Here is a 21,419-nt window from a genome sequence, read left to right as displayed (position 1 = left end):
TAACGTTATCTTAAACTTAATGTTGAATATTTATATATAATTTATACATAAATATGCATACTTTAATAATATACATCTTTCATTTATTGCAGACGACAGCAAACTGGAAAAATTTCTATTTAACTGCAAGAACAGTATTGAGAAGTGTAAATTAATTTTGGAAAGATACTATACCGTCCGAACATCTTTGCCAGAATTTTTTCTTAATCGCGATCCGTTATCTCAAGACATTCAAGACTCCTTCAGTGTTTTGTAAATAAATCTTTCTTTATAATTATAATAATTATGGGACAAATTAAAAAAAAAATCCCAATTAAATTTAATATTACATACGTTTTTCAAGCAAATATTTTTGTTAGAAATTTCTTCATTTTGCCGTCCTTAACCGAGGAAGGATATCGTGTCACCATCTTTCAATTACGTGACACCGATGTAAAGAAATTCTCTCTCCAAGCGATAGTTAGACGTATTCTAATGATACTTGATGTTCGTTTGCTGGAGGAATCCTGCTTGTCCAATATTATGATCATAGATCTCGAGGTATGATACGCTGGCGTTTTAATTTTAATTTTTATATTTCTTATTGTGATTTATGTCTTATCAATTTTTATCATTAAGGTTAAATTAAAATTGTATTTATTAATATATTTAGGATTAATATATTTAGGATTTAAGATTACAACTTTCAGAGTTAGTTTTAATTGTAATGTTTGAACTTTATAAGGGAACTACATTTATTAATTTTGCGTAGTTTATTTTTTTTAATTTGTTTTTCTTTTTTTTTTTTTAGGGATTTACTATGGCACATTACGCAAAAGTTACACCGACACATTCTATCATAAGACAGGCAATGTTGGCAGTACAAGATAGTATGCCTTTTCGATTGGCTGGCGTTTACTTTGTTCACGTACCGACGTTTATCACTAATTTAATCAATGTGTTTTATCCATTTTTAAAAGAAAAGCTGACTCAAAAGGTAAGTCCAAAAACTCTAATAAAATAACTGATAAATAAAATAAATAGAGAATGCATATTTCTTTTTTTATTTTAATCAATTATTTTAAATTTAATTAAGCTCATTAAGCTAGATATCTAAACGTTTTTCGTCGCGTACTATACTCCGCCCGTCACGATAGTGTGAGTACGTGCGTGTGTTTACATCTGACCGGCGGTCTTCGCGTTCCAAGCTCGCAAGGTGGAAGACGCGCGGGCAGCAGACAGCAAGAACCGGTCTGCCCAGCAAATTCGGCAATCGAGCGAGCCTTGCGTAAGGTCAGACCAAAACAGTAAACCAGTACGCGGCGAAAAAAGTTTAAATATCTATTCAGATACATACATGGTCCGCGCTGAACTAGACGACCGATACTACCTAATCTTAAAATGAATAACATTTGATCCTGTAAGTTCATTCATTCATGCATTAAATTTTTTTTTTTTTTTTTTTTTTTTCTTTGTAGTTTTATTTTTTTCACAACCCAGAAGAATTATATGCTCATATGGACAAAGATATACTTCCAAGTGAATGGGGTGGTAAAGGAGGTACTTTTCAAGAATTAAATGGTAAGTTCATAAATTCATTACTTAAAGTTTTAAACGACATTGATATAATATTATGTGTATTATATGTTGCATGTGCATAGCTGCGTGGCAAGAAAAACTTGAAAAGAACAGAGATTGGTTTCTACGGGATGAAAAGCTGAGTCGAACGAACGAAAAGGCTCGCTTAATGGAATTAAAATCATCCTGTCTTGTGATGGAACTTGAAGGGATCCAAGGTTCATTTCGACAATTAAATATAGATTAATAATATGTTCTACCATAGAAAATATGTTTCTTTTTCTGTTACTAAATTGTATATATTCTTTTACTGGTAAGTAAAAATTTTTATCGGCCTAAATTTTAAAATTCATAGTTTAATCGAAATCGCAAATTATTATCAGCACCTAATTTAATAAAACAAATGAATACATCGATTGCATTACACGTAAGACATTTATTTTTAAGCGGCAATGGTTTACTTTTAAATATAAAAATGTACGTTAAATGTAGAATTAAATTAATTTTTTTTTAGAAGATAATTAATTTAAAAAAAAATTAATTATTATTTGGAAACAGAAAAAGCTAATCTCTTGTTCAGAAACACATGCACTTATCTGTAATATTTAGAGACACAATTTACAAAATATTTAATAAAGTTCTATTCTCTTCTTTAAATTTTGATATTTTAATATTAAAATGTTTTATCGCACCTAATTGTCTTTACGTTATTCGTTATCCGGTGAACGAAGAATTTCTCATTACTTCGTGATACTGATCTCAAGATAGCGCCACATCTATAGTTATGATTAAACGTGTTTCAACAAATATTAAATAAATATACGTACATTTACTTTTTATAAATCTACATATAAATAGATATATTAATGTTAAAAAATAATTTAAACGTAATTACACGTAAAAAATTATAACTGCTGCGCGTCATGTCATTTGCATGATTCAGATATGATTGTCGATGTAATAAGTGCAGTATATAATCGCTTTGAGTCAGCTCGAGAACTAAATTAATTTATTTCTGTTTGCCAATTTATCCAACGCCAGTGCATCACACGCGTATATTTATAAACGTATTTTCATGTTTCGTAAAAGTATGCCGGTATGAAAGATGAATATTACAAATGCTTCTTCTCATAATATCAATTAAAGGCGTGAACTTTAGCTACTGAAACAAGACATTGCACGAATTACGAGGCGTAAACGGCATAGCGAGTTAAAACGACATTTGAAGGTAACTTATGACCGCCGCGCAACGTTGTCTTCTTTCGTCCTCGCTTAACTTACTTAATAAGTTAATGATGCTGGTGGCCTGATGCATCGAATAATGCCTCTGTTGAATCTACTTTGATTCGTGCCAAACATGGCACGAACATTTATTTGCCGCTCGTATCGCCGGTGAGCGCGAATCGCCGAACGTGCCTGGCTATACATTTGACTTTTTCCACTGCTCGTCATTTTAAATAGTTTTCATTTAACTCGCACGACCCAGGAATGTAATGTTCGACGTTGGTCTCGCGTACAATGGGAATTGCACGAGCAATGCAAGGTGCACGTACCCGCATTGTCTTCACGCCCTATTGTCGATTTTACCTTTGTTTGACCACTTGGCGCCTATTTCGAGCCTCTTCCTGCCTATCCTTTATCTCGATCCACCGCGAAGCACAAAGTGCGCATTAAGATGTTATCAGATATAATTTTCAAGGCGATTTTGCGAAAATAGCACTTATTTACGCCTTGTTAGCCGCTTCATTCTGGTCCATTGTTATGTCACAAATGACGCATCGCTCATTGCCCGTAATGAAGCAGATAACGGCACGCAACGATAAATAATTATTCCGTGTACAGCCCAAGTTTTGATTCGCCACGCGCGTGCTCTGCATATCTGAAGATTCTTAAACAACGCAATAAAGGCTGCTTCAAGCCGCCTCGCGCATAAATAAAACGCGTGTACGTACACACAACGTGCACACACAATAACGCACACAGGCGAGTGTTTATTGCGCGCAGGGAAGCTACTTTCGCGAGATGAAATATATCTACGTACCACGTTGCTATCCAAGTAATTTTGCAACCACCTCAGTTCTGAAGTACGCGGCAAATAAGCGAGTCAATTTTTCCATACGGAACGACGCAACGCACTTCCCGTGTCAACTCTTTTCTATTTTATTTTTCTATTTTATTTTTCTTTTTTTTTTTTTTGCGCTAATTATACGCATTATTAACGTGCGCATCGCTATTGGAAACCAATAAAGCGCGCTGTCCGATCATAAATCGCTGTCGCTCAGGTCGGAAAATTGTTTAACTTGCATGTATTAATATCCACATGTTGTTTACATTGCATTATATAAGCGTCCAAGTGTTCAATCGATACTATATACATGCACGCATATTTACTGTTTGCAGCGGAATATTAAAACTTAACTGAGACGCTACCGCGATGCGCTGTGAGCGATAAGAAAGGAATTTCTCTACGATACTCCTCGTATCTTATTTCGAGTTTCAGTTCGAAGTCCTCAGGGAAAGTGTGCAATTAAAAAATATTAACGCATCCGTCGAACGTGATATTTATGGAAAGCCTGAGTCGCAAAGAAATTTTATCAGCTGCTTTGTAAAATCGGTGCTATCACCTGCTGATTCCGGTGGGAGATCGAAAATAGCGATTGTAACAATTTCTCAAGGTCCCTTTTCCATTGATTTCAAGGTAAAGTTTGCGATGTAAGCCGCGTGGCAGAATAGCTAGTTCCGTAAACGAATGCGTCGTTATCGTCAGGTATCACAGAATATACATAACGTGCGACATGCGTCGCACAATCGTAGATTACTTATCAATGGACGGCGTGTTTGACGTCCTCGGTTAAAGTCAACGCATTAATGCGTCGATGGCGCGTATAAGGCGCCGTTTTCCGTGTCGCGATTTCAGTTGCGGCCGAACAGCCGGCGGAAGAAATTTTCATTTAGCCGACTTGGTGCGAGGAACGACTACGCGTTACGTGGGAGGACGCACGTTGATGCATTTGATTACCCCGAAGCATGTTTTTTCGCTGCTTATTGGTACGTACGTACAAGCAAGACACGCGATCGTTATTACACGCGTGCTCGAGTAATTTCGCGTATTAAACTTCCTGTCGGCGAAGTCCTCGCCGCGTTACATAAGCGTTGTACCTCGTGCGCGTCGAAACGTCGAATCAATTAATTAATCGGTTAAATAATATATAGGTGTGAATGCCACTGTGTATTACGCTGTCACAGAATTATCAATTTCGCAGGGGTTATTGTCTCCGGAGCTGTAGAACTCATAGGAAACGTATAAAACTTGGTCAACGTAATAAGAGCCACGACCTCCTTTTTTTTTTAATTTTTTTTTTTTTAGTATTGTCGCGCGTGAAATTTTATCATTTTGTAGACAGTTGAGGCAAGAGACGACGTATGAAGAATCGATATCGCAGACAAAATAATAAATTAAGGAAACTTATCAGTAGCTGTCTTCAGTTTGTAATTTTTAATTTTTTTTTTATAATTAATTATTCCACTCTAGCAAAAAAAAAAAATTAATTTATGTCAAACGTAAAATATAAATCATAGTTAACTTTAAAAAAATCTATTTTATACTGCAAATAAAGAAAATATATGACGATGATATAAAATCAATCGAAGCGTTTAATTAATTTACAAATAGATTCGTTTAAAATAGAATCAAACCTCGAGCCCCGCTTGGAAGGACGTTCAAGAACCGACTTTATGATAACTGATTTTTATTGCGGTAATCGAAAACGTGATAAATTTATGATGCAACCGTTGATTTGCATCGACAGCTAATAATCATTCGGCGCATTTTGCTTTTATTCGAGCACGATCAAACATATGTCAACGAAGACGCGCGTCATCGCAATTACAGTTGATCTCGTTTCGCGCCGATAAACGTTGGGTTTCCTCGCAATCAGCCAGAATTTGCGGATCGCAAAGTTTAAACGTGACGCGCAAAAGCACATCTCCCTCCCGCGTCGCTGAAACCCCATAAAAGCCTTTTCATTGTCCCGCTATTACAATCGCGAGCGTGACTGCTGTAACAATTATCAAACAGCGGATAGTGGTGGATTGCATGCACAAACACATCCCCGGCCGCACGCGGCACGGCGCGGCGAGGCGGAGTGGATTGATTTTTCACCCTCCCCCTGACGTCACAGCGGATCCAGCATGCGCGTGATGGTCAAATACAGACCCGATATTGGCACGGATACACATTGCTCACCAAATCAAGGATAGAGTTTGCTACACCGCATCTGGTTACCTCGCGATTTTACCGTTCATTAATAGCGAATCTTTATTATAGACATTACGCTGATCTTAAATTATTAACATCTCGTCATGAAAAAAAAAAAAGAAAATTAATAAGACAGCTTCATTAAATATACGTACATCATATACACGTATGTAAATTGCACGTTGAACATTGTACTGTGTAACGATATTTGTTACGAATTAATTACAAATGTGATCATTATTTATATCAATCAGCATTTCATTAATAACCAAACACCCGTTCAATTTAAGCTTACTGAAGTTGACACCGAGATTGAGGAAGAAAATAATACCGTAATTATCGTAAATAGTCGGGAATTAGTTCGCTTATTGCTCTGTTCGAATTTGATAAAGCTTCGGAGCTTCATTCAGGAAATTCCATTGATGATGGTCAAACCCTTCAAGTGTTGCTAACAGCTACTGACGTTGACAAGTGATAGATATAGACTGGTTGTATCAGAAGAGAGGAGGATCAAGTCTGACGTACGTAAAATGTACAGCAGAACGAATAATATTTCAATATAAGCGCGTTCTTAGGCATTCCTACTTTGTATTAACAAGCAAGCAATAACAAGTCTGCTATTGCGTAGCATCGTTAAAATCGAATATCGAATCCCTTTCTACACGGAAAATTTTAAACATACGATCTATTTCTAACAAAATTTGTGAGCTAAACGAATTAATATTGATCATATCCGTTTCTCTTACTTCTTTACTTGCAAAATGATAGATATCTCCGCTACTCAACCGAACAACAATTTCTTCATGTATATTTAACAATTCCTGTTGTTACAATCGTAAAGATAATTCTATCCCAATCAGATAAAACAAAAAAAACTCGACAAAAAGAAAATGATAATTACGTGTGAAAACTCGGTTCGAATATTCTCTTTCAAATTTTGTAGCAAGCGTAATGGATAACAAAGTTTTATAAATTGTTTAAGAGAAATAACGCGTCGTCGCAACGTGATTTTAGATGAAAATCTCTTTAAAGACGATATTTCCCCGAGGATGCTCGCTTATATACAGAAGTGAGATTAGTGTATAAAATATCTCGGCAAGAGGTATCGTCGGAGCGGTGAATGGCGGGTGGCGAGACGCATTTATAAAATAACACCAAGATCATGTCGGTGGGTCGGGGGGCACGAGGAGAGGAAAAGGCAGACACAGCCACGGGGTGGTTGTGGTTCGCATGCACGGGGGAATGCCGGGGTCACGGTGAGTTCATTCAGCGACGTGCAGTTGGCCGGGTGCTGTCTGACCCGTCCCTCATCAACCGCCGTCGCGTCCTCTCTCTTTCCCTCCGCATTTGCTCATCTTCCTCTTCGCGGTCGTTCTCTCTCTAGACTTTATCCGCCGGCGCGTTAGAAACGTTCTCCCTACCTTCCTCCCCTCCTCCCCCCCCCGTTCTACCCCAATCCCGTTGTACGTTCTCACCGTCGTCGGCGGCCACCGGAGCAGCACCGAGCGCACGTCCGTCGACGACGGCGATCCCGTTGTTTGTTTCTCCCCCGCTGGCTGCGAACCCGGACAGTGCATAACGTCGCGCACGAGACACGTGCGTCGACATGACGACACCGCGACGTCCGATCATCGACGACGTTCACCTGGGCAAGCCTCAACGGCAACGCGCGGCAGTGCCAGCCTCGGCGGCGGCAGCGACGGCGGCGACGGCGACGGCGGTGGCTTCGATCGCCCGGCGACCGTCGTAAAGCGGAGGTGGGTTAACTTGAACTCACGCTCGGGCGATCAGTCGTTGACAGGTGGTGCGCAGTTCTACTTGGTGCACGCTCGGACGTGCGATTCTCTGATGCGTACGTGCCTCCTGCGCGTAGAGGAACCCGCGCGCGTGGATACGCGAACGTTAATCGACGTCCTCGCGAGTTATCCCGGGGACACACGGTGGAGAGAGGAACAAATTGACCGAAGGGGCCGAGGGAAAGGGTAGGAAATCCCGGAGGGGTGGTGGACGCGCGCCTTTGCGAGTCGAAGAGAAACGTCAGATTTTGGAAAGCGGGGAGGGGGGGAGGAGAGGATCCTCTAATCGCGACCTCGGTCAATTAGTCAGTCGCCGACGATTAATTTTCCGCGACGAATGCGTACGGGGAACGTTGGAGAACGCGCGGGCGAGAAAACCGTTCCCTTCCGCCGTCGCGAAAAAGGGGGTGAGAAAGAAAAAAAAAAAAAAAAGAAATCGGCGAACGTCCCGCGATCGTTAATTCCAGGCGGCGGTACGACGCGAGGCGCGATTTCGATCACGGACGAGAGTGCACGAGGACGCGTTCCTTCTTTCTTCGCCTCGGTGGAATGCCCCTCCTCGTACACCCGCCCTGTCAGGACGTCAGCTGGAACTTGCGTGGAACGTCCTGGTTGCGCGATGTGCCGCCGCTGCAGCTTCTAGTCCGTCGCCGCGCTCCGACAGACGACGGCGGCCGCAGGCGGGAGGTACGGAGGAGCGGCGATCGTTAGACTTTTACTCGTCCGTCGTTACGCGGCGATTCGCGACGTGGTGCAATCCGTACTCGCCCACCCTACGCGGAGTGACCCCCGGGGCCCTTGCGCTTAACACGATCAAGGGAGACTTCCGCTCCGGGTACAGGCACGTCGTCAACAGGCGGGAGAGCTGCACGCGGGTAATTTCTCGAGCGTCGACTGATCTCCGTCGCATCTCTCGTTCTCTCCTCCTCGCTCGTCTCGCGACTACGCAGTCAATTATATACATGCATACGTGTGCACGTTCTATATATATATTCACCGTTCTCTATTCTCGCGAGGAAACGTGCGCCTCGCCAGACTCGTCGCGTGTGTTCGCGTATTAATCTATCATTCCTCGGTGCGGCTGTCATCGAGAGAAGAAAAAAAGGAGAGAAAGAGAGAAGAGAGGGAGAGGTGAAAGAAGGAGCTTAAATTAGCTCGCGTAATGCGACTTCCCTTTTTTTTTTTTTCAATAATTTTCTCGATATTATCCCGGAGGATCGCAGGTGTGTACGTCGCGGCGAATACGTCAGTGAGATTGTCAAATTGACGTTTAACGCAAAGTGATCGCTTCTTGGGTCCGTCGGACCTGTTCCGGAATCGCGAACGTCGTTGTTTCCGTTCTAACGTCTCGCGTCTCGGAAAGGCACTCTCTCTTTTTCACTTTCATTCTTTCTTTGCTAAATATGCTGCAACCGTATCGCGTCCAGCTTCAGGAAACCGCGCTCGGAGAGGAATCCTCCGCTGACGGAGGATTCCTCAAGAAGAAAAGAAAAAAAAAAAAAATAAAAAAACAATCGCGATTAAAGATATTCGGATTGCGCGTCAGTTGCGATTGGCGTTCAGCGCGCGCTACGCGTCGCGTGTGGTCGTTGACTATTATTCTATCCATTTATCTCCGACTCCAACTTCTCTCGTTCTCTCTTCGCCTGTCTGTCCATCTCGCTTTCAACTTATATAAGAGAGCACTGTCTGCAACGCGAGTGCGAACGTCCCCGCCGTCGATGCAGAGACGGGTTTCAAACTCAGGTCGCCCCGGCCTCGCGATCGTTACCGTGTTCGCTTTGGATCTACGTCGGAATCGTTAACGCCGCGATTACTGGTTGGAATTAACCACCGCTCGTCGCACGTGTCACGCGCAAAGTACACGCGGAGGCACCGGCCTGTTGTTCTACTCTGCATTATGCACGTTCATTGCACGTTCGATCGGACGACTCGCGCTACTTTCGCTCGCGATTGCGACCGGCCGCTGCATTTCGTTCTCATCGCAATAATCTCGTTGTTACTCCGGCAATTTTATTACAGCCGCGTCGTGCTACCTAGCCGCGATTTAGTTCGCCGAACGACGCTGATTCCGCGATCGGTGTTCCACGCGATCGGTATCTCGTTCGCGGCGAATACGTGAAAACGACCGCGGCTCGCCGCGGCCGCCGTTTAAATCGCGGAACTCGACCGTCGACCCAGAGCCGCGACATAGTTAAAAATTGATTTATGTCCTCCCTCTAACATTGTACGAGACTCGGCGCTCGGCGTTGCGGCATATTCGCGATCATTTGCCGTAACGACCGCCGCCGATTGCCGCATGTATCGCGTTTTAAGCGACGGCGCGTGCCAATGCCGTTTGCGTTCGCTCGCAATCTCCCCGCGCGTCTCGTAAGAAAACACGCTCCGTCACCGTCGACGTCGGACGTCGGACGAACGTGCCGGAAACGCGATACGCACGTCGCTGTAATCCGCGCAGCGCGATCGAGCAGGTGTAGCGCACGCGAAGCGGCGCCGGGTACGATTTCCAGCGGAATGCGACACCGAAGCTCCTTTCTCGGCCGGAGGAGGACCGCGGTGCGTGCGAGGGCTCGCCGTCGCGGTTCTGCGATTCGCTGCTGAAAGAGGTCGGCAATAAGAACGCCGTTTAACTAATTAACGCGGCCGACGGACGCGCGGCTCGTTGACCCCGCGTGTAATTCTTGGACTTGGACTGTCCTTCGGTCGGATTGATTTACACTGCCGCTGTACGAAGCGGCGCGGCGCAACGACGCGACAATTTTCGAAGGCGAAAGAAGGCAGGAGGCGAAGAAGGAGTCACGGGGGAAGAGCGGCACGAGTAGAATGGAGAAAGACGGGGGACAGTGCGCCGACCCGGGGGCTACCGCCTACTTGACTTTACGTATTACGCTCGTCGGCGGTGGGCCCGGGTCTCCTGTACTCGCCCGCGGTCGACCTCCCTGCGATGCGTCCCGTTCTGCAATGCGTCAGCAACGGCTTCTGCCGCCACAGCTGACGCGCGGTATCTACGGCTCGCTCCCGCGCGTTCTACATCCGTTCACCGCTCCTCTCGCGGATAACCGACTACAATGCGGGTACATTAAGTGTCATATGTGCCATTAACGTTCACTAAATCGCGTTTTCTAAAGGCACTTCCGGAAGGTATACGCGCCTAGTTATCACAGCGAATTGCGAGCGCCCGCGGTGGAGGAAGATAAAAAATGGGGGAGGACGGACAGATGGACGGAGGACGATAATTAACGGCGACCGAAATTTTATATAATTTTTCAATGAACATTGCATTGACGAATTAGCGAGGAATTTAATTGGCACAATTAAGGACGCGCGGGTGTAGCTTCGAAGTCGCGTATTCGTTGAGCTTGCTGTTCGTTGCGAGTCGAAAATACTCGCCGAAGCTACTAGGATTTGACTATTTAAAGCGGACTAATAGTCGTTTCTACTATGTATATCGATGACGTCAGGGCGATATTTCTCCAACTAAATACACTCTTGTATATGCACATATAGGACAGCGAAATAGAAACTGAAATCAATTTAAAGCCTTGGAAATGGCCGGTTTAGCGCGTCATCGATTAAAGTTTCAGAATGTGTAAAAACAGTTTAATCACATCGTGTAATCAGCTACGTACGTGCATATCGCACTGATTGCGTTATGCATCGCAATTCTTTTTCCGCGTTTTACCGCAAAAGACGATGAATAAAATAAAATAAGCGTCTAATATTCACGTTGCAATTGACGTACGGCATATTTCTTAACAGGAAGTACGAAAACAACTTAACGTCACACTGTTTAAAAATCGATAAGCCTTTCTAAATGTTGATAGAGACTGTTGTCGCTAATTTTATCTGACGTAAACTACTCGTTATATTATTTTGTTTTATTGCACCTACGTACGATATAATTGCATTACACGAATAGTTTTATGCATATTGCTCGAAACTCAATTCCGCTAATTTATTCATATGCATAATACTGAGTTTTACCGGCGTATTAAAATGCTGTAGAATATTCACGGAATGACAAAAGGTTCATTGCGTTAAAAAATGTCACGTAATGTGACTCTTAGAATAAGTACTTTCTTTTTTTTTTTTTTTTTCCTTTTTCTTTACATATAAAATAACGTTTAACAATTTTAAAAAATTGAAGACAATTTAAATTGAAGATTGCCTATTTACGACTCGTAATGGATCAAAAGAACTGAGCTATCTATAGCACTCGGGCGATGATTGCTGCATAATATCTTAGCCTCGCCGGCAATTTGAACCGAGATACAGTTCTCGTACGGTAAATCACATCGAAAATTACAGTAATAATAATCTCGATAAAAGAAAGCTTGATTTAAGGAAACTTCGAGATATCGTTCGCTTCAGTAGACTTTGTGATCGCCGTCCTGTTTACCGATGCAGCATTGTTAACGTTCAATAAGACAAGATAAGCGAGCCGATTATATTAACAGATTTATATGATACCTAAAAATACGAGGTCAGATTGACACGCGAAGAGCCCAGATTGTAACTAATTATCTACCACCCTTTTCGATCAATAATTTCGTATATAAAGAGTTTTATCGATGCGATCGCTTGGACGCAGAAACGGGCGGATATACATATTTAATTTACAATTAATTTTTAATTCAACAAGATGCGGAAGGGGGGGAGGGAATTCGCGGAACGAACGGGAGAGCGATCACTCGCCATAAATTCCATTTCGCGAAAGTAGGTCTCGTCCAAAGACACTTCCCGGAAAGCATCAGCGAAACAGGCGGAATATTGAGCGACGAGGCTTTCGAGTTTCGCGTCGTGACTCGGTGAATATTGCGTTTTGCATATCTCGAGTAGTTGTCACCTGGTATTATCGACATGTTTCCTTCGGTCGTACAATATTATCGTAACAAGCGGATATTATAACGTTCTATCAGCCCGCGCGTGGCGAACGTTACCTTGGGATGCATTTGACGTTAAAGTCAAGGCAGGTAAACTAATTTCAGTTTCCTCGCTGCGTAAAGCCTTTACTCATTCCGCTCGAGACTAAATCTACAGCTACAGCTGCGCTAATTGAATTATAGCTCGGATAAATGATCGTCGGCGGATTTAGTATGGATTTACTAGCTGCGTTTGTGCAATGCATGCTTCGTTAAAGTATGCATTAAATTGATTTTGTCGATAATCGCGTCGACGTATTCTTTAACAGCGGGAAAATCGAACGGCGTTTGATATTAAATTTAGACGTGACTCTAACGTGATGTACTTTAATATTTTATTAATACACGTATTTATAAAATTGTCTGTGACTACTTCCAAACGTCTTTATGTATATGCTGTAACGTTTCGATGGTTTATTCATGTGGAAGATAAAATTAGATGTAACGATAAACAGATAATTTCTTTGGCGCGAATACTGAAGGTAGGGTGAGCTGCTAGAATATTGAATGGAAATTTCGGGGAAGGCTTAGCGTAGCGTGTGGTCACGCCGAGAATGAAGTTCACCGAGCAGCGAGAATTTTGAGAATGAATTAATCAGGGGAGCGATATATCTACACGTTCTTTCACGGTTAAGGCGATATGGAAACCTAGGCTGAAATCGCGAGGTTCTAAATATAGCGGAAAATCTTTTTTAGGATACAAATCACACTCGCATGTGTGTACACAACATATATATTCGGAATGGTTAAAGTGGTCAAGCGATCTAGATTTTTATCTCTCTAAGAATTTACCTACACATTTACTGATACTAGAATAAATTATGTGCGCGCTGATTTTTTTTTTTTAAGATTCCAATTAGCGCGTTATTGCATTCGAGGACATTGGTTGATTATAATAATTTTTTTATGATAATTATAATTGACGGCATGGTGCCGTTTCACTTACTTTTATAGCCTTCGGATAGGTTAGATTGTTTTCTGTCTTTCCGTCCTTCCTTCCTTCCTTCCTTCCTTCCTTCCTTCTTTCGTTCGTCCGTCTTTCAGTCCTTTCTTTCGTTCTTCTTTTCTTCCGCGACAGTATCCTCAATATCCTGGATTATCCTGACACCTTGCAGCACTCCAAATCACTCAGCACTATATTACACTGCTCTGCTTTTTTTATTATCACTGTCACTAATCACTGACACTCACTCGAGAGACGAACGGCCGACAGAATAACGGGGGATTATCGCGGCGATTTTTTACGATTAAATTTACGAAGCGCGACGGACAATTACTTCTTGTATCAATTTGCACTCTCGATCTTCGTAACCTAGTTTACGTAAAAGCGAGGTCACTTTTGATCCTTTGATAGAGTCTCGTCGGCGGGATGAACGATGCTGAGGATTTCTGCCAAGCTGCGTATGAGACGGGCCGCGATACAGAATGTTCTCCGCGCAATTTATGTCTTTCTTCACGTACTTTGTGTCTTTCTCAAATTCCTCGAGAAGTCACTTGCCCGAAGCGGGATGAGAAACACAGCCGCGACAAAGAAGACTCGTCTAACACTATGGTGACGATCGCCGGAACCTGCCGAAGGAAATAGTAATGGGAGCCGGAAGTCGGAAATGCCCGATCTATGGCGGTGTAATACACGTCGCCGCCGCTCCGTGCGCGCTGCGCCTACCGCGTAACCTTGTCGTCCCAAAGTACTTTTTCGAACTTTCAAAGTACGAAACGATGCAGAGAACGACGAGCGGGATAACTCAGATGTGCAAAAAATGATTGCCCGCTCCCGAGTCGACAACGTCGACACTTATTCGCGCGCGAAAGCTTTCTACCCGCGGCGAAAAATACGCGTAATTGCGGAGCGATTAACGACACGTCCTCGCGCCCGCGCCTCCGCAATTAAACTAAGATGGCCGTTAGGGATTTCGGCCCTTGGAGGAAAAGAGAAAACCGCGTAAGAGAGTGCGCTGTCCTTCTCGCGCGGAGAACTCGGAAGCGACGAGGTCGACTATAAGTTGCTCCGTTTATGGTTTTCTATGCGCAAGGCGTTATTACTTCGCGGTGTCCTCCTCTGAAACAAAAGCCAAGCGATCTCGAGCACGGTTTTTCGCTGTTCGTACAATCGAAGCCGCGGCGTCGTGCATCGGACAGTTATCGAAAGCACGACGTAACATTTACTTGTCCTTGCACTAAAGCTAAGCTCCACTTAAGAGCTTTACTTATCCGTGACTTTATAAACGAGGAACAACCGTAGTTTTCAATCTGGTTACATTATAGATATACCGTGCCGTCAAAAATGTGTTCACAAAAGTAAAGGCAAAGCTGTTGGAGTGGGTAAGCGTGTTTAACTATTGCGTAGACACGTTATTTTCTTGTTTTAATTTTAGTGCATATCTTATCAACGGTAAGGTCGAGGACGCGTTCCAGTTCGATTATCGGATGTGGTGCAAGCATTCAGCGGTTGCGAAAACGACAGTGGTAGCATCATCTGTGTCGGAAATAGCGAACGAGAACTCGAGCGATCTGGCAGGTGAGACGGCATATTGCATGAGCAGGGGAGACTGCCGGTGATGGACAATGAGCAACCGCACCAGGAACTGGTCAAGTGCGTGGTCGTGGGTGACACGGCAGTCGGAAAGACCAGGCTGATCTGCGCCAGAGCCTGCAACAAGCACGTGTCACTGTCACAGCTTCTGACTACTCACGTGCCCACAGTCTGGGCTATTGATCAATATCGGATTTACAAGGATGTAAGTCTGCTTGATAGGATTCTTCCTGTTCTCTCTTTTACTTAACTCGTTCGCCGTTCAACGTGCGCCAGCACAGGCCACAATTACGAATTAGAGAACATTTTTAAGTAATTTTAATTTTTTTTTTTTGTAATATTTAAACTGTCGTTAAGATAACGGAACGTTTTTGTTAATCAGTATCGAGTTAAAATCTACCTCTAGATTATTTTTTTAACATATGTATGTACAACGATATTAAATAATAGTGTAATGCGTGTTAGGTGTTGGAGCGGTCTTGGGAGGTAGTAGACAATGTGAACGTATCGCTGCGTCTCTGGGACACATTTGGCGATCACGAAAAAGATCGGAGATTCGCATACGGCAGGTAAGACTCACGTAGAGCGGAGTTTTTACACGAATTGATATTAATTGAATTTTATTAGGTCTGACGTCGTGTTACTATGTTTCTCCATAACCAATCCTGTTTCCTTGCGAAACTGCAAGGTGATGTGGTACCCCGAGATAAGGAGGTTCTGCCCGCAGACACCGGTCCTATTGGTCGGATGCAAAAACGATCTGCGATACATGTATCGGGACGAAACTTATCTCAGTTACTTTCGCGATCGCAGTCCCTTCGTAAGGTAAATTACATTCTTTAAATAAGTAACTTAAAAATATTGCAGAAATTAATTTAATAATTTTATCTCGTAAAAAGAAGTTGAGAAAACTGACATAATTATTTTAAAGCATATAAAAAAGTGCTTTTTTAAAAAAGAAATCACGTTTAATTATTTTAATTAATTATATCTTTTTTTTTTTAGGATATAAACGAAATTCGCGTACGGCGCAGCTATTTTCTTTTTATTTTTCTGTAAAATTTATTTGTTTGCACCAATGCTTTTTCAATTATGTCAGTTTACCGAAGTGTGTCAAAGTATTGATTTTTCAATTTCAATAAGTCTTAATAAGTTTACTTGAAACCTTTTCTCTGTAAAAAAATATTTATTGTGGCCAACAAACATGCGGCATCGTGGCATAAGTTTTATAACTGGCACTAAATTGAATAAGAAGCTTAAAATTTCGATAGCTGAGCAATTGAGTTGAGAGAAAATTGACTGAACCTTGACGCACGACGTGAGAGGAAGCCTGAAAGTTTCTCGAGACTTTTAACGAACCCTCCTTTTTACGGCTGCGGACAGATTGATTTTTATCATTATTTTAATCTCATTTTTTTCGCTTCTGACATAGTGCGGTATACGTTTCAACGATTGCATTTAAATAATCATTAATATTACTTGTAATTACTTACAGGGCTACGAGGAAGAGCGATCTGGTGATGCCGGATCAGGCGCGGGCGGTAGCGCGAGAACTCGGCGTGTGCTATTACGAAACGAGCGTTTTCACTTATTATGGCGTGAACGAGGTGTTCGAAAATTCAATACGCGCCGCTTTAATCGCACGTCGTCAGCAGCGTTTTTGGATGACAAACCTGAAAAGGGTGCAGAGACCTTTATTACAGGTAACAGATTAGGTCGTGCAAGCGATCTTGTAACAAATATGTATTATTTTCTTCGCAAACGTTGAGTTAAAGAGTATCATTACTACGATAATTTTTACTCGACAGGCGCCATTCTGTCCACCAAAACCAGTACCGCCGAAGGTATGCCTGGCTGTAAGCACCTATGAGGAAAATATGAAGAGCCTGTGGACGAGGCCGGTACACACTGACGTCACCCTGATAGCGAGTAACTGCACGTTTGGAGTTCATCGGTGCTTGCTCGCCGCCGCCTCGCCAGCGTTTTACCGGCTGTTCTCGATGGAACTTGCCCAAGAATTGACACCGCGCAGCTCCAGCGAGTCCAGCATGGTATATGCCAGCTCTATCAGGTTCGGAGGTAGTAACAGGATAATACAATAACACATGTTTCCCTTATTGTCTCGTCAAGGTGAGCACTTTCGGCGAGGCCACCGTCGGTGACTTCAACGACGATACCGAGTGCCTAATTCGTATCGATCAAAGCAAACCCGCAAAGTGAGTTGATCATGCCTCGTATGTTTACTCCTGCATCGATTAACCCTTTATTTGGCAAGGTGCAGTTAACGTATGGCGGAACAAGTCTAATCTTGCGACAGACGACGTTGCTAACTATAGCGCTAACACGCTTAAGTGTCGCTTGGGCTTGGTACTAACAGAAGGGCACGCAATTGGAACGCTTTGACCAGTGCGTCAATTCAACACGCTGATATCGCTCGAAGGTGTAATTGCCAAATAAAGAGTTAGATGCAGTCTCCCCCCCTTTAGCCTTTGCACGGTCTTTAAATGTCGGCACATTCGATTTACGTAGCGACGGAACAGAGTTTGCAATATTTTTGTAAAGAGTTTGTATATTCCTTCGCTCATGTAACAAGGCAACTCTTACACAAACAAGCCGTATGGGTTCCAGAGTCTGGGAGCAACTTAAGCGACGATCGAGTTTTCAAGTACTGCCGACAATGGATAATCAGAGAAAGAGCAACAGCGCGACGAAAGAGCTGAATCACCCTGCGTTTCAAAATATTCGTATATGTATGGTGAGTAGACTTTGACAATGTCGCGCGACAATTCGCGCCACCTCGTTATTGATCATCGTCGAACGCTTTGCAGACTGAGAATGCAAACGGAGTGCAACAGCCCATGACGGTGATCACGCTGTCGAAGCTGATCACGCCGCAGGCGATGCAGCAGTGCTTGCAATTCATTTATACAGGCAGCTTGGATAAACGGTATCATGATCTACAAGTACGTTTGGTCGGTAGAAATTATCATAAGAAAAAAAACATTCGAAAATGTGAGAAGACCCCTTTTTGTTTGTCTGTCACGAAAGTAACGTGCATAAATGAGCAAATAAAAGTAGGCGCGGTGATTTTTTTACGAGCGCAAAGAAAAAAAAATCCTTCTCACGAGAAGTGAAATTTATCTCGTAGGTGTACGACAAGGTAGAAACTCAACTAGTAAGTGCGCCTTCCAATTTGTCGCGCTTTGTCATCTTTATGTCAGGTACAATTTTGCGGCAATGTTGATGCGTTATGCCATGTAAATTATACGATTTTCGAAAATGCGCAGCTAAAAAACCGCGGTTAAATCGCGTTTGATAAGAAGTACGCTGTGTACTTGTATGATCACTTAAGAACGTGAGATAAAATCGCAACTGTTGCAGAGTATACAGTAACTAACGCGGCTCTATTCTTTCAGACAGCTCCTATCGGGCTTCTACTGGTTAGTACAAGCGAAATGCGTTTGAAAATTTAGCAGTCGCATTAATACATACGTACACGTTTACATGCGCACGCACGCACGCACATAGTAGCCTCATCATAGCTGATCTACATTGTTAAAAACTCAATTGCGCAATCATTTCATTACTCGAGCATGCGCCTTTCTAATCGAGATTAATTACAAGGCGAGTTCTTTGCAATTTCAACTATTAATCTGTCAGTTAAACAAATAAAACCAGCAAAAATTAATTAAATGTCTAAAAAAGAAAATTGTGAGATAAAGATCAAAAAGCTTAGAGGCTGTTAAAATTCTTCAAAATTATTTATGTATCACTTTTTCTGTAGAAAAAGTATATCGTGTAATTTATCGATTAGTTACGTCGATTTCCGGCGTTTAGATATTCATTAAGCTTACAGTTCGCGAATCATTTCGTTGTATCGTGCGAGCATCGTCCTCGACATCATTGAACGAAGGAGGAGCTTTCGAGGAATCGACGCATGGTCGACCTCGGCCGAGGGGATGCCGTGCATGAATACGCTTCCAGTAGTTTTCACCGACATTTTAGAATCATTGCCTAATAGGATAGGTCCTCTAGCCGATTCGAAAGTGATCAGATCTCGTGTCTTTCTTTTTTTTTTTTTTTTCTTATCGATCATCTTATGTCGATGAAAGTCGCGATGGCGCATCCGTTTAATGTCTCGATTGCTCTTGTCCACAGGAAATCAGACAAGCGGCCGAGTTCCTCGAGCTACCGCAATTACTCATGGTGCTCAATAGTATACAGACGCGGGAGCAGTTCGTTAATAGCGATCTCAATAACCGGTACAAGCAAGTGGTTAGACAACGATTGGAAGATATTTGTTTGGAGCAAGGTAGGTATTAATTAAGAAAAACGAAGCTTCGACACGATGACGAGCTACAGTCTAAAAAACATTACGTACTACAGGTCTTTTCGCCGATGTGATATTTGAGTTGGACGATGGCAGCGTGCCGGCTCACAAAGCGATTCTCACTGCCCGATGCGACGTGATGAAAGCCATGTTCTCTGGCGATTTTCGCGAAAGCAGCGCAAAAGTCGTAAGTACCCTTTATGAAATATTATAATTCTAGGAAAGATGCGATTTTTTTTAGTATCTCCTGAAAAGTTTTACTTACAAAAAATCTGTGAAGTTATAAAATTTATATAGAAGTTTTTATGCAATTAAAAATTATTAAAAATATTGAGATCTTTTAAAAGAATAGTTTTGAAGAACCTGAATAAATTAAGGATGGTCTTAAAAAATTAATACGAATTATATCTTACGATCGCAACGGCAGATAGTCTTTCCTGGGGTTCGGGAGTATACATTCCACAAGTTACTCTGCTATCTTTACACGGACGAGGTGCCGGCGATCTCCTCGGCTAGATGCCTGAACCTGTTGGAATTAGCCAATAGGCTCTGCCTTCAACGATTAGTAAACTTAGTCGAAAGCAGAGTAATTGAGGATCTTGAGCGGCTTTCGCAAAACGAGGGGAACGACGCTGTGGAAAACTGCCTGAGGCTGTTGGAGCCATGCAAGGTCGGTTTTTTTCACGCATTTTACACCAATTAAGACGCGATAATGTGGCGGCAGCATTTAACGCTTAATTACCATTTCCAGCTGCATAATGCCGATCAGCTGGCCGACTGGTGCATGAATCATCTCTGCGTTAACTATAATAAGCTGTGCAAAATGTCTCCACGTAGTGTACGGTTGCTTCACCCAGAAAACCAGGAATATTTAAACGAACATCGATGGCCACCAGTTTGGTACGTATTATAATAGTCTAGTTTTATCTTTTCTTTTTTTCTATTTGATTTTAAAGAAAAGCTCTTTTTTTCTTTATGTTTTTTTTTCGTGAATTTATTACTATCGTTTAGTTCCTATTTTTAATAGTATCGCAATTTGCCTCTGATAGGTATTTGAAGGACTACGATTACTATCAGAAGTGTTTAGCGGAACAGGTACGCGAGAACAAACCAACATTGAAGCGGAATCGTAATCAGTCTGGCTGCTTGTGTTTCTCGGGCTCGAGTAAAACAAGACGGGAAAGTAATACCGGAAACGGCGGCGGCACAAAGTCGACAGCGTCAAGCGAGACACCGGCGGATCGGCCACTTTTTGATGCCTCGACCGAGTCCGGCGAGCAAGCCGTATGACAGGAACCAAGCGGCCTTAGCCGCTCCATCAGATTCATCCTAGTTCTACCTGTGCTCATGGTCTTCATATGCACTATTTTTACCATTTTGATACTGCTACAGATTTATACTTAAGCGGACTGCAAGACACCAAAGAGACTACGCATTAACGCACGAAAGACACACACCTAAAAAGAAAAAAAAAATTATATATATGTATATGATATTATATATATGAATATAAAATATTATAATATATGTAATATATATTATAATATTTTTATTTCTATATAAAAGATTAAAAAAAAAAAAAATATATATATATATATAAATTTGAGATACACACATATGAACACGTAATACACGCAATACCGAATAATCACGCGACGAAAACCGATTTAGGGCTAACTAGAGGATGCATTCGATTTTAACTCGTCGATGTCGAGTCTCGAATCCTAACTCCTATTTCGTATGTGATTTCTCTTTTTTCTAACGGAGCCATTCTTCAAACCGTGCATTTTTAAAGCTCGATGCCGCCGATCACCAAGTCATCGCAAGCGTCCGCGAATTTTTCGTACATGGACCTGCGGATTTTTGCGATGCAGCTCACATATTTTTATCTTATGCAAATAAAATAAGAATTGTGTGTTTCGAGGAGAGACTTTGTACTTTCTCTACGCGCGTTAATATTTCGAAGTATACATTCAGAGACAAAATTGTGTGGATGCTAATACGAATAAAGAGATGAACTCAC

General features: G+C 42.3%; 3 protein-coding genes across 9 annotated transcripts in view; 2 read left to right on the top strand and 1 right to left on the bottom strand.

Moving 5' to 3' along the window:
- The window catches only part of LOC139113181 (retinol-binding protein pinta), a 3,906-nt gene extending 1,759 nt beyond the window's left edge, over window positions 1-2,147 (top strand). The window contains exons 2-6 of one of the 2 annotated variants that reach the window (XM_070674139.1): window positions 93-252; window positions 360-540; window positions 791-976; window positions 1,458-1,560; window positions 1,641-2,147. In XM_070674139.1, coding sequence (XP_070530240.1) covers window positions 93-252; window positions 360-540; window positions 791-976; window positions 1,458-1,560; window positions 1,641-1,804 — 794 coding nt within the window. In that variant the 3' untranslated portion in view covers window positions 1,805-2,147. The remainder of the gene's footprint in view (window positions 1-92; window positions 253-359; window positions 541-790; window positions 977-1,457; window positions 1,561-1,640) is intronic. The other variant, XM_070674138.1, reaches the window with a different exon arrangement.
- LOC139113182 (venom allergen 3-like) overlaps window positions 1-13,616 on the bottom strand; it is a 24,665-nt gene extending 11,049 nt beyond the window's left edge. Inside the window, exon 1 of the mRNA XM_070674141.1 lies at window positions 13,480-13,616. The gene's annotated coding sequence lies outside the window, so the exon portion shown is untranslated. The remainder of the gene's footprint in view (window positions 1-13,479) is intronic.
- Window positions 4,462-21,419, top strand: Rhobtb (Rho-related BTB domain containing). Of its 6 annotated transcripts, none has more exons than XM_070674132.1 (15): window positions 4,462-4,605; window positions 14,909-15,271; window positions 15,532-15,635; window positions 15,694-15,891; window positions 16,562-16,769; window positions 16,875-17,117; window positions 17,197-17,282; window positions 17,695-17,821; window positions 17,895-18,029; window positions 18,483-18,506; window positions 19,225-19,378; window positions 19,453-19,583; window positions 19,824-20,066; window positions 20,148-20,296; window positions 20,446-21,419. In XM_070674132.1, the coding sequence occupies exons 2-15, from the start codon at window positions 15,092-15,094 to the stop codon at window positions 20,684-20,686; spliced, it is 2,223 nt and encodes a 740-aa protein (XP_070530233.1). In that variant the 5' UTR covers window positions 4,462-4,605; window positions 14,909-15,091; the 3' UTR covers window positions 20,687-21,419. The 6 variants fall into 6 exon arrangements, with proteins under 6 accessions (XP_070530233.1, XP_070530234.1, XP_070530232.1 ...); XM_070674133.1 differs by lacking the exon at window positions 4,462-4,605 and adding an exon at window positions 8,087-8,486; XM_070674131.1 differs by lacking the exon at window positions 4,462-4,605 and having other exon boundaries at window positions 13,778-15,271.

This window comes from Cardiocondyla obscurior, linkage group LG02 (assembly GCF_019399895.1).
Source record: "Cardiocondyla obscurior isolate alpha-2009 linkage group LG02, Cobs3.1, whole genome shotgun sequence".
Taxonomy (NCBI): Eukaryota; Metazoa; Arthropoda; class Insecta; order Hymenoptera; family Formicidae; genus Cardiocondyla; species Cardiocondyla obscurior.
Note: the sequence above shows the minus strand (reverse complement) of the source record. Positions and strands in the feature narration are given on the sequence as shown.

Excerpts from the sequence above, each read along its gene's own strand:
- Rhobtb (XM_070674132.1), top strand. The coding sequence starts at position 15,092 with ATGGACAATGAGCAACCGCACCAGGAACTGGTCAAGTGCGTGGTCGTG. Across the intron at positions 17,118-17,196 it reads GCTCCAGCGAGTCCAGCATG|GTGAGCACTTTCGGCGAGGC; the intron begins GTATATGCCAGC and ends TGTCTCGTCAAG. Across the intron at positions 18,507-19,224 it reads CTCCTATCGGGCTTCTACTG|GAAATCAGACAAGCGGCCGA; the intron begins GTTAGTACAAGC and ends TCTTGTCCACAG.